The following is a 14,050-nucleotide window of genomic DNA, read 5'->3' on the forward strand; positions in this document are numbered from 1 at the left end:
CATATACATACAGACAGACACACGGACATCATCGCGAAAACATTCAGGGAAGCTTCGTAGGACCTCAAAACGTCGAGATCTGATAAAAACTCGATTTTCGAAGAACGAGGTGAAACCAATTACTTCCCGATTTTTGAAAATCTTCGATTTTCTTAGCGGGAAGTTAAAAAAACATTGTTAATAATTTAAATTGGTGTTTTCTCCTAAAAAAATCTCTTAAGATATTTTTTAAAAATTGATTTATTAATTTTTAGTACATATTAGTTTATAATTTGGTCAAACGTTAAATTAAAAAAAATTAAAAACAATAATACAACATAGTAATGACTAGTATGTATTGATTGTTTTCAAGTGTAATAAAGAATTAGCCAGAGCATCGGCCAAGAAATGGCTGATAATCAAATCACATACCATTATATTATAATAAATATCGTGCGGTAGCCGATGATTTACCTAGACTAGGCCAGTACAAATCGCCAATGCTTGGCCGAACATTAAAGCCGATGGTTTACCGAGGCTAGGCCGATACAAAACGCCGATACTTGGTCGAGCACTAGTAGCCGTGCCTTGGCCAATGAACGGAAATTGTTGAGCGTCGGCAACTTTGTATGGGTATGTCGTTTTACTGAACCTGCAAGCCCGTCGCATGGTCCTTTGCCATGAGCAGTCACAAAAAAATGCCACTCAGCGATGATTCTAAAGTCAGCATAATAATAAAATAAATCAGTAAATGTTTTTTTGTTTTTAAATTACCGAGGTGCTCCATCTGAAAAGTAAAAAATCCTTTCAATAACAGCAAATTTTTCTCTTGAAAAAAAAATCGATTGTTCTTGAAATAAATAAATCCAAGCTGTGTCATGCTTAAGGCAATCTGAGATACCAAATAAGCTAAAATGCGTAATAGTATCATTTTCGTTGTAGTAAACCACCATTGGAAATATAGTAGCTTATTGTCATTATTCCAATAAAAGCCTTGGTCAGCTTCCTGCACAACAAACGCATAGTTTTCTGCAAAGTCAAAAACTACTGCAAATTCGCCACTCTTCAAATTTAATTTCGCATTAGAGAAAAACCGACTTTGTATTTTCACTATAAAATCATGTTTTAAAAGTTTCTCAAGTTGCGTCGCTAAGGTACCAATAAAGTTATTGGAATCTGAAATAACGTTTACAATGGTACATCGATCGGTTGATGTCCACATTTTAAATTCGATTTCATTTACATCAGATTCTTTAAACGATGCATGAAAGTAATTAATGATTTCTTCATTGTTTGGATATCGATTACAACTTCTGAAGAAGCACGATTCCGTTGGATTATTACAAACCAATTTATTCAATAAATTTTTATAAATTGGTTAAGTTTCCATAATCCAATCAGTATTTCTCGCAAATTTTGGAAAATTACATCCTAAATAAGAAAATGGAATCGTAGTTGTGAGCGCCATCTGCATCGTATAAACTCAATTTTTTAATGAGCAGTTTGAAATTTTAAATATTTGACAGAAAATTATTTTACTATCCCGAATAATCGTATAACACTTAGCGGATATAACGTTTAATTTAATTGTGATTGAACAAAAAATATGTACATCGTGAAAACCATATATTTTGTGTAAAAAACTCTGATCTTTCAGAAAAACAAGTCAAATTGGATGTACCTTGCACCGCACACCGAGAAAAATCAATTTTTCCACTTTAATTGGATTTCAAAGGGTCTTCTGATGTGTTTATGATAAAATGGATATTTTCATTCAAAAGCTGAGAATTTTTTCCACAAGATAAGATTTTTCGTGAATTTTAATAAAAAAGTTTTCCTTATCAGAAAAATTAATAAAAAAGTTCAAAAAAATTTTTCTTCAAAATTAAAAAAAATCATAACTCCAGAACCGCTGAATATTAAGGGCTGAAACTTGTAGGGAATTTTTTTCTTATTATAGAGAACACCTCCACAAATTTTAAACATAATCCGCGAGGGTCGCCCCTTAAAAATGTACTTATTTGGTGGAATGACCCATAGATATAGATATACAAACGATTAGTGAATTTTTAGTTTATTGCTAATTGCTTTGAATGAATAAACTACATTTAATTCGACCGTAATCTTCGAAAGGACTTAGTTTTAGATAATATTGAAGTGTATAAAAAATAAATGGACTTGATCAGTTGAGTTTTTCGGCAGTTGTCGTGACCATGCCAGTTTCCATACATACATTTGACACACGGACATCCACGGACTAATTTTTTTAAACATTTTTTTTGTTTATTTAAAAAGCAAAATGTCTTTTAAATATGTCATAATTGTTGAAACTAGTGTTTTTCCATGACATTGATGTGTAAATATTGTTCTACAAGTGCGATAGAAAAAAAATAGAGACAATTTTAATTCAAAAGACATCGCTTGATTTTTGTAAGGCGAGTGTAGAGCACAACCTCATCCGCTTCGCTTATGAGGCGTGCAATAGTGTTGTTTAAAATTTCAGTAAATTTTCTACGATACAAAATGTCATCAAAGTTAATCTGAGAATTAATCGAATCTGTTCTAATATTCTTGGATTTTAGAAAATATTGCAAAGATTAGATCCTTTCACGGAAAAAATCACATTATATAATGTAACGTGGCGCTTCATATAAAAAACTGGAAAAATTATAGCTTCAGATTGTAATTATGATAGATTTTGTAAGAATTACATTGAAAAATGTAAATATTTCATTGAAAGCTGTGAAAATTAATACTCAAAGTTTGAATTTTAAAAATGTTATGGGGATCGTGCATCTAGACTGTCACGCTCACTGGTGATAAAAATGTACAAAATTCGGGCAAAAGTTTTAAATCTTTAAATCTCAACATGTGATTTAATGTTGATTTATTTTTATTTAAATAATTTTATAAATTTTTCAAAATTTTATCAACTACTCAGTCATGTTATATCACAACATATATAAATTCATCAAGTCGGAAATGTCGAATTGACCAACTTGTGAAATTTTATTATTTTTCACTCAGTACCAGTGGTACTCCACAGAAAAATGACGAGCATATGACGTGTTTAGAGGTGGAATTGAACTGTGGTGGCTATGTTTACATGGCTATTTGACTTCCCTGTTGAAAAGCTCCAATAAGATCCCATCAAAAGCGACAAAAGCCACTTAGAAATCAATAAAATTTATGGGTTTCTAAGTGGCTTTTGTCGCTTTTGATGGGATCCTATTGGAAATTTTAAACAGGGTTAATAATGCTGAATTTCTTCCATTATACTTAATATACATGGCCTTAAATTTTTTTTACCCTTCTGAATTGTTCTTGCTTTGAAAACGACCGATCACTACTGATCAATAAGCAAATTTTATTAATTTTTTAGTATTTTTTAAATTATTCCATTGCTTGGTTTAATATTTTTGCCCATTTTACTTATAAATTCAACAACGAGCGCGACAGTTTCGGCAGAAGTGCAATTTTTCAAGTTTTAAATTTGAAGCGACACTCATGACTTTAATATTATTTTTTCCTTTTTCTGCTTTCAGTGTTGAGATAAACTTCATGTCAAGTTTTCAAATTTAAATTTATCAGCATCATTACTATCAAAATCACTACAAAATTTCAGAAAATGTCAATCTGGCGATAATGAGATTCAATTCATCGCCAGTAGCAGCAACTAATGGGACAGCTAAACAGCAGTCATAATCTTCAGTACACGTTGTATTAATTTTTATAATACGATCATAAGGTTTTAAAACTCCATCACATGGTCCACCTGGTCTTAAACGATTTATGTAAATGCCCTTTTCATACAAACCATCTGATACAGAAAATCCGAAATCTTCATAAATAAGATCTTTTTTAAGAGAAATAGACAATATCTTCAATGCTTTATTGTTGACTTTGTTATTTTTCTGTAAGCTGCAATTAAAATCTTTTATAAATTGGAATGAAATGGTATTAATATTAGATTTATACGAATATTGTAGTAATTTTTACCTTAAATAAGATTCTGTTTGTGAGTCGAACGGAACATTGTCTGCAGAACGTGTACTCCACATGTCTCTAATTTCGGGCACGTTACAATATATTTTTTCGAGTTCTTCCCATGAATCTATTGAATTATTAAGGATTGGTAAGCTATCACGTACAGTATAAATGATTTCTGGATATTTCGTCTGCATTTCTTCTTTTTTGAGATGAAGTTCTCTGAAAAGTGATTTCAACAATTAACTTGATTAAGGTGCACACACCCAGCGGCGTTGAAAACGCATTAAGAAAAAAAACCATTTTTGGAAGGGATAATAATAGAAATTAATAAAATAATACATTACACATTGTTTATTGGTGTTTCAACTTTATAAAAAAATTTTTTTTTTTCAAAATTACAATATGAAAAACCACACAGAAAGAAAGAATTATTTGTCTCAAATAAATCAATTTATTTGAGTCGTTTTTTTAAATATTTCTTTATGAAAACTAAAATATACATTTGGTACAAGTAAATATAACTGTTGACTCGAATTATTTTATTATTTGTCAGAAATATATCATTTATTCGTGGTAAAGATAAGATATTTAAAAAATAATTTATTAGAATTAATTTATTTGTTAAATAAAATTAAAAATTGGTCAAGTGACAGCTAACTTTAATGTTACAATAAATTTTAAAAGTTCATTATTGTCGTTAACTATGATTTATTTACCACAAATAAACCATATCTTTACCATGAATAAACTACCCGGGGAAAAAAAATTATAAATAATTTTATATAAATCATTATATATAATCATGTATGAGTTTTGGCCATATATAATTATATAAAATTATATATAATTATGTAAAATTATATAAAATTATATGAAAAAAATTTAATATTTTTTTTTAATTATAAAAATTTTTTTTTTTTAATTTTTAAATTAAAAAAAAGTAGAAATTGGGTCTCACAGAATATTTGCGATCAGTTATCTGATGAAAAATTCTGAGTGTCGACGGGATTTGAACTCGAGTCCTTCTAGTTGCCAGTCCTGCGCGCTGCCACTGGTCCGCATTATACGATACAACTGCAGGATATTATTTGTTTTATTTGAATTGAAACACAAGATAGGCTAGGTTTTTATTAAAATTCCATAAAATTCTTCAATATTTCATGGAGCTTCACAGAAGTAGTAGTTTTAATTTTTGATTGTTGATTTTATCTATTATTTATGGTTAACCTTTATTTTTTATTGTAATTATCCCCTGGTGAAAAAAATTATATATAATTTTATATGATTATATATAAATCATCCTATGTAAGGAGTAAGCTGCTAAAATTTCAAGGCGATCCGAATATTTTCCCGAGAGTTAAATCATTTCTTTATAAAACTAGGCTGAAATTTGAATTGTTTATAATTTTTGTGCCATTGGTCAGACGTGGATACTTGAAAATAGATGAAAGTCTTTGAAGTTCGCCGTTAGTCAAAACTTGCAAATAAATAGCTATGATTCCTGATCAAATAAGAAAATCAATAAACAATGTATTACATTGATGTATAAAGCTTAGATTAAGAGGCATGTGGATGGGCACTGTTGAAAATTTCTAATTAAAAAAAAAACATTACTGTTTTTTTTTAAGCTCTACAATTCATTTCTGCACCTCGAAAATCTAAAATCAATTAGCTCGGAAGAAGAATTTACTCAATTAGCATTTTTTCAATTGCCTATAATTAATGAACAAATAGTGACCCTAGCGGTTTCACCGCCACGGTTATAATATGGTCAATTCACGGTCAAACATTAGTCTATATGAAGTGATTTGACGGTTTACATTAGGTGTCATTGTGAACAATTTTGACGATTGATTTATCGACTGTAGATCCGAGAAATACCTTTTTCTGCGGGTAAACTTACGGTGATTTGACCGACATTTGACCATCAATTCACCCGCATATACCCTGATAGCCAAGTCGGTCGCAACTTTCCGTCGATTTACTGCCGCAACTTGTCACCAAGTTGGCAGCAAGTCTTGGAAATGAACTCGGTTCCCTGATAGCCAAGTTGGCCGCAACTTTCTGTCAATCTACTGCCGCAACTTGTCACCAACTTGGCGGCAACTCTTGGAAAGTAACTCGGTTGGTGTCAACTTGTTCACCAAGTTGTCGACAAAAGTTGCTCTGAAACTTTTTCACACCAAGTTGACGATAAGTTTCTCAAGAAATTTGGCGACATATTGCGGCAGTAGATTGGTCTCTTTTTTCTCAGAAACTTGTAGCCAACTTGGCGCCAACAGTTACAAATTCGGAAGTTGACCGCAAGTTGTCGCTAAGTTGGTGGCAACTATCTGACACCAACTTGGTTGGTCTGAAACTGTGGCTATCAGGGTTGTTCACCAAGTTGTCGGCAAAAATTGCTTTCGAAACTCTTTCGCATCAAGTTGACGACAAGTTTCTCGAGAAATTTGGCGACATATTGCGGCAGTAGATTGGTCTTGTTTTTCCCAGAAACTTGTAGCCAACTTGACGCCAACAGTTACAAATTCGGAAGTTGACCGCAAGTTGTCGCTAAGTTGGTGGCAACTATCTGACACCAATTTGGTTGGTCTGAAACTGTGGCTATCAGGGTAACTGACAAACAACTAGCTCATTACGGTCGATTCACCGTGTCATCGTAGGAATCCGATGAAAGAAAATAGGTGCATTCACCCAGAATAATCGATATTAAGCTCGTATAATGTTCGCGTATACGATAATAAAAAAAAAAAAAAAAAATTCAATGTAAAATCACTTCGCCCAGATCGGGGATCGAACTCGGATCATCTGATTGACAGTCAAGGGATTTTCCTGTAATGCTATCTCAGACGTACATTAAAGATGCATTTTAATCACCATCTATTTTACGGATACTTAATTTAGTTTTGATAATTATTTCTATTTCATGAATTCTAAACAATAAATCATTCTGTGAATTTATCACCCAAAATAAATGCATTAAATTTTATTAATCAAAAAAAAATTTTTTTTTAATTTCATGAGGCTATGTTAAATTTAAAATTTTATAAAAAAAATCCTGAAATTTCACAAAAATTTATAAAAGGTGTTTTTTTTATAATATCAAAAATTATAGTGACTTAATCCTTTTTCAAATTATTTTTATTAACTATTTATTTATATTTTATTAGCCTCATATATTATTTTATGAAATTTTTTTACATTTACAAATAAAACTTCACCCAGCAATTTATCAATAGATCGCTGGTATAAAATTTCTTCTTTACCGTTACTATCTTCTTTACCGCCATTTGACCTGAAATTCGCTCGCAGACTACCGTGGATTTACCACCGAAATACTCTTTATTCGCCGAATTTTTACTAGTCATTCACCGTTGTATTTATGTATGAAGACAATCAAGGGGTCGGAAAATCATAGTTATTGAGTGGGAAAAAAATGGAGAAAATCTTGTGAATGTTCATTGTATGAACCATGCAATCACCGTCAGAACATTTCACAACTTCACGTATTTTTCACCGTTGAACGACGGTTGTTCGACCGCAAATAGACTTTCTTTCATCGGTAAAGTGAATTAACGGTGAATTCACCGTCGTTTGACCGTAGTTTGGCCGTCACCAGGAATCCGCTAGGGGATCGTCATTCAGTTTGTTCTGGAATTTTATAATATTCTGTTGAACTATCTAGAAAGAACCTCCCGACTCCAATTAAAGGTAATGCTATTTAATCGCGTAAATCCACGTAAAATTGACTATCTTTTTTGGGCTATTCGAATGATTTTTTACGTTAACTAGTATTTGGAAAATTTAACAAAGAAGGGTTGATTTTTATTTTACTATGTATATAACAGCAGGTCGAATTATTAGGAACTACTTTGCCCTCATGATCATATAACGTAAGTCAGATCGTAGTGGGATACTTTGGTCAAATTTTATTAACAATTAAAGTCCTTTTCAATTGATTTTTTCAACATTTTGCAAAATAAGTAAAAATTTATCCAAAAAAAACTTTAACGCTGATTATATTAAAGTATTTTATAATTAAAAAATTACATTAGATTTCTCAAACGTGTTGTCAACTGTATCGTTGGTGCAGCTTTGAAGCACTCTATTTTTTAAATTAATGAATAAGTAGAAAAATGTTTTAAATTGTATCTGTGGAGAATTTTACTCTTTACAAACTCTCAATTAGTTGTATTTTCTGTGATTCCAATATAGTTTGAGCTATTTTGAAAAAATTGAGAAAACTTGTGAATTTTCGGAAAATTCTTCTCACCCTGATTAAAATTATTGATTGAAAACAATTGAAAAAATTTTGAATTGATTTTAATTTTTTACATAAAATTGAAAAATATTGACTGAAATTGAGACATTCGAGAATTGAATTTTTTTCAATAATTAGAAGCCAAATAAGAAACTATTCAAAAAAATTCAGACTTCTTTAATTTCAATTGCTTTGAATTCCGAGCATCGAATTGAAAAATATTCAAAACAATTCAAACCAAAAAAAATTGAATCTTTCTCAACATTTACTAGTAAAATTGAAAATTATTGAAAAATGATAAAAATTTTATGGTTCCAATTACTTTGAATACTGAGTGAATATGAATTTTCAGTTCCACGATTTTATGAATAATTCAAACAAATTAAAAAAAACTCGAAGAATTGAATTGTTTTCTATTTCTTCCAACAAGTTAATATATTTTTAATTTGTGATTTTATGAATTATTCAATCGAATTTAAAGAAATTCGATTGATTGTATTGTTTTCTATTTTTCCCAACAAATAAACGGATTATTGAATTTACGATTTTATGACTAATTCAAACAAATTTAAACAAACTCGAAAAGTTGAATTGTTTTCTATTTCTTCCAACAAATTAATATATTATTTAATTTGTGATTTTGTGAATTATTCAATCGATTTTAAAGAAATTCGATTGATTGTATTGTTTTCTAATTTTCCCAACAAATAAATGGATTATTCAATTTAAGATTTTATGAATAATCTAAACGAGTTCAAAACTTCAAATTATTTTCTATTTCTTCCAATAAATAAATAAATTTTTCAATTTACTATTGTACGAATAATTCAAACAAATTTGGACAGATTCAAAACTTCGAATTATTTTTTATTTCTTCCGACAAAGAAATAAATTTTTTAATTTACGATATGAAAATTTCAAGCGAATCTAAACAAATTTAAGATATTGAATTGTTTTCTATTTTCCACAATTAATAAATAAGTCATAAAATGAGGGTTCTTTGAATAATTTCAATACATTGGAATAGATTGTAAATTTCAAGTTATATTAATAACTTTCTGTGATACATAAATTAATATTAAGGTTATAATGATGCACAAACATTCAATAGTTTTAATTTTAAAAATGAAATAAATTCAAAGAATAAAAATAAATTAGTTGTAGCTAAACATAAATAATTCAATAATAAAAAATCATTCTGATAATTCATCACTCTCGCTCCCAGCTGGTATCGCAAAAGTCGATATTTATTTTGATTCTTAGTAACATCTTTTATTTGATCATGCTCTTCTTCATCTTCGGTTTTACCATCTTCTTTTTCATTGTCAGAACTGCCTTTGTCTTCATAATTGTCAATAATTTATGATAGTGAACGGTATTCGAATGATGAATTTATTCAGACAAAAAATCAAGAAAACAATACTGTGTTAACATTAAATGTAAACCTCGATGGTGCCCCTCTATTTAAAAGCGGAAAACATAGCTTTTGGCCAATTCAATGCATTATTAACGAAATCCCTCAAAAGCTCCGCCATAAATATATGCTTTTAGCTGGATTATGGTACACATCGATTGAACCAAAAGCTGATTTCATGAATTTGTATTTGGATACATTTATAAAGCAAATTCAAAAGCTGACAGCCAAAGGTTTACAAATTATTTCTAAAAGCGGAAGTATTAAAACCTACTTTGTGAAAATTTTTGCTTTTCCTGTGGATTCAGTAGCTCGGCCTGTGTTGCAAAACAGACTGCAATTTAACGGATTCTTCGGCTGTAGTTGGTGCTATCAGCGTGGAACAACGACTTCGAAGGTGATGAAATATCCATTAACAGCTGATATTCCAAAGGATCGAGATCATAACAGCTATCTAAAGGACGTAGAAAAGCACAAAAAAGACATTCAGAAGCTCCGAAAAACAAAAAAAAACGAAAAATACACAGTTCATGGTATTAAAGGTTCTAGTATTCTGTCTTCACTTCCGGAGTTTGATTGTGTTTGGGGATATCCTCACGATTACATGCATGGAGTGCTACTAGGTGTGGAGCGTCAACTCTGGAACAAGTGGAGCAAAAAATTTTTATCACCGGACCAAAGAAAATTAATTAATGCTCGGTTAACGAATATCAAGCCAACTAACGAGATTCATCGAACTCCACGAATATTGATCAAAAAACAATCATGGAAAGCAACAGAATGGCGTTCTTGGTTATTGTTTTATAGCATCCCCGTATTAAGCGGAATATTACGGCAAGATTTACTCGACTCATACAAATTATTCGTCTCAAGTATCTTAACACTTCTCTCAGTGAACATAACTGAAGATGATTTGCTAAGATGTGAAATGAATCTACTCCAATTTGTATATGATTGCCAAAACTTTTATGGGGCTAAATTTATGACATTTAATGTTCATTCTTTATTGCATATGGTACAGAGTGTACGGAAAAATGGTCCATCATGGGCAACATCGACGTATGCATTTGAAAACAATATTTACAATTTGAAACAAAAAGTTACTGGTCCAAATGGTCCAATAAATCAAATGGCAAATAGGACATTACGTAACAATAACTTTCAAATAATACTACACGATGAATGTAACGAAACATGTCGGCAATTTTGTACTAATATTATGGATACCAAACGAGAGAAGATATCAAGGTCAGTACGGTCAGTAAATGGCGCGATATTGTTAGATGACGTAATTGGAGAAGCTCCGAAAAGCTCTGTTTCTTATTATAATCGATGCCTATACAAAGAGAGAATGTATCATGGTCAGCTGTATACTCAAGCCAAGAAAACGAATAATTCATTTATTCGGTTGACAGACTGGAAGAATGGCTCAAATTATTCGATTTTTATCGGAGAATAATTTAGCATGGATGAAAATTCTTATTTTTAGAAACCGAAAAAGTGGAAGGATGTGACCATCTATGGAGAATTTGGAACCGTAAACCTGAAAAAGTGAAATTACCTGTAACCGTCATACAAAAAAAGATGATATATATGTCTATTAAGGCCCTAACTCACAAAGAAAACAATTTAAACTATTTAACCATACAGCCAAATGATTTTGAAGTACAGTAAAAAAAAAAAGTTCATTTTCAATTTGCTATTAAGGAATGTTTCACTGTATATAAATGTAAAATAATCAAGTAAAGTTAAGTGATAATTACTGTAAGATTTTTTATTTTAGTCTTGTATTATTTATGTAATTAAACACATAAAGAATAAATAAGAAATATAAACTAATTGACAGTAGTGCAATTCCCCGTAGTTCCTGACGACTAGCATTATTTAGATACTATAAGACTAGAAAAAATTCTTCTTCTTAAACTAATTTCAATATGATAAATTGATGGTAAGATAGAGAAAATAAAATTTCGACATTAAGTTTTATTTACTGATAGAAAAAAATTGGAAATTATTAAAAATTATAAATGAATATTAATAATTTTTTATTCAAAGAGTAATCGGATATCAAGTGTTAATTATTTGTAAAAAGAAATTGAAAAACATTCGAAATTGCGAATGAAATTCAATAATTTTTCATTTAAAAAGCAATCAGATATTAAATTCGATTTAGTTATAGAAAACAATTGAAAAGTATTCAAAATCACAAATAAATGTGAGTAATTTTTTATTCACTGTACGACCGGATATCGAATATTAATTATCTATTAAAAATTATTCGAAGGCATAGGAAATCGCAAATGAAATTCAAAAATTTTTTTTCAAGAAGTAATCAGATTTTAAGTTTTATTTATTTATAAATAATGATTGGTAAGTTTTCAAAATTACAAGTAAATTTCAATAAATTTTTATTCATAGCATGATCGGATGTAAAGTTGCATTTATTAATAGAAAACAATTCAAAAGTATTCAAAAATACAAATAAATTTCAATTATTTTATATTTACAGTACGAATGCATATCACGTTGTATTTATTTATAAAAAAAAATTGGAAAGTTTTCAAAATCACGAATGAATGTGAATAATTTTTTATTCACTGTACGACCGAATATCAAATATTAATTATCTGTTAAAAATTATTCGAAGCCATTGGAAATTGCGAAGGAAATTCAATAATTTTTTATTTAAAAAGTAACCAGATATAAAGTCTTATTTATTCATAGAAAATAATTGAAAAGTATTCAAAATTACGAGTACATTTCAATAAATTTTTATTCACAGTGTGATCAGATGTATGTTTGCATTTATTCACAGAAAACAATTCAAAAGTATTCAAAAATACAAATAAATTTCAATTATTTTATATTTACAGTACGAATGCATATCACGTTGTATTTATTTATAAAAAAAAATTGGAAAGTTTTCAAAATCACGAATGAATGTGAATAATTTTTTATTCACTGTACGACCGAATATCAAATATTAATTATCTGTTAAAAATTATTCGAAGCCATTGGAAATTGCGAAGGAAATTCAATAATTTTATTTAAAATAAACCAGATATAAAGTCTTATTTATTCATAGAAAATAATTGAAAAGTATTCAAAATTACGAGTACATTTCAATAAATTTTTATTCACAGTGTGATCAGATGTATGTTTGCATTTATTCACAGAAAACAATTCAAAAGTATTCAGAAATACAAATAAATTTCAATAATTTTATATTTACAGTACAACCGGATATAAAGGCTTATTTATTCATTGATAACAATTGAGAACAATTTAAAATCATTTATTTTTCTCTATTTTTTTTTAATTCCGCATTATATCCAAATTCATGAACTATTTATCTATTCAAATCCATTGAACACAATTAAATATTTGAATTTTTCTTAATTTTTTTTTATACTTAAAAAGGTTTAAAATCTTTAAACTATTTATCTATTCGGAAAAATTCATTTTTGCCTGAGCTGAATCAATCGTGAAATACAACTTGTTGAAAATAATTGAAATCATATCCAATTCAATTTTATTCAATCAATAATTTTAATCAGGGCAGACATTATATAGAATTTTGTATAATTATATAGAATTTTATATAATTATATGTATATATTTATATAAAATTTTAAGTTAACAATTATGTATAATTAGATAAAATTATATATAATTATGCAAAATTATATAAAATTATACATAATTTTATATAGTTTTGTATAATTATATATAATTTTATATAATTATATAAAAAAATTTCCCCGGGTAGATAAAATTATGTATAATTATATATAAATATATAAAATGATACATAATTTTATATAATTATATATATTTATATAAAATTTTAAGTTACCAATTATGTATAATTAGATAAAATTATATCTTATTATATAAAATTTTTTGTCCCCGGGTAGATAACATTATATATAATTATGTATAAATTTATATATTTATATAAAATTATACATAATTAGATTAAATTATATATATAATTATATAAAATTAGATCAAATTATATATAATTAGACATAATTTTATATAATTATATATAATTTTTTTCCCCGGGTATTTATTTTACGCAACTGAAAATGGCTCAAATATATTATATATTTACCAGAAATAAATATTTATTTGGCCATATCCAAATATCTTATATATTTGGCACTAATAAATCTTATTTCGATCAAATATTTCTTTTTTTCTGTGCATGTGATCCGAAGCACTATGGAAATAAATAAGTAATTCGACAGTTGATATCGTATTTTCTTCAAATGTGGATAGATTAGCAAACTGAAATTTTTAACTTCCCGCTAAGAAAATCGAAGATTTTCAAAATTCGGGAAGTTATTGTTTTCACCTTGAGCAAATCTTGAGCAAGTCATGGGTAGGTGTCTGTTGTGAGT

General features: G+C 28.6%; 1 protein-coding gene across 2 annotated transcripts in view; it reads right to left on the minus strand.

Moving 5' to 3' along the window:
- Nucleotides 1-318: 318 nt before the first annotated feature.
- The window catches only part of LOC123260421 (glutamate receptor-interacting protein 2), a 106,070-nt gene continuing 92,338 nt past the window's right edge, over nt 319-14,050 (minus strand). The window contains exons 4-6 of one of the 2 annotated variants that reach the window (XM_044721514.1): nt 3,979-4,188; nt 3,797-3,900; nt 319-696 (exon numbers count right to left, since the gene is read on the minus strand). In XM_044721514.1, coding sequence (XP_044577449.1) covers nt 668-696; nt 3,797-3,900; nt 3,979-4,188 — 343 coding nt within the window. In that variant the 3' untranslated portion in view covers nt 319-667. Of the gene's footprint in view, nt 697-2,722; nt 3,901-3,978; nt 4,189-14,050 lie in introns of those variants that run through there. The other variant, XM_044721512.1, reaches the window with a different exon arrangement.

This window comes from Cotesia glomerata, linkage group LG3, assembly GCF_020080835.1.
Source record: "Cotesia glomerata isolate CgM1 linkage group LG3, MPM_Cglom_v2.3, whole genome shotgun sequence".
NCBI classification, from domain to species: Eukaryota; Metazoa; Arthropoda; class Insecta; order Hymenoptera; family Braconidae; genus Cotesia; species Cotesia glomerata.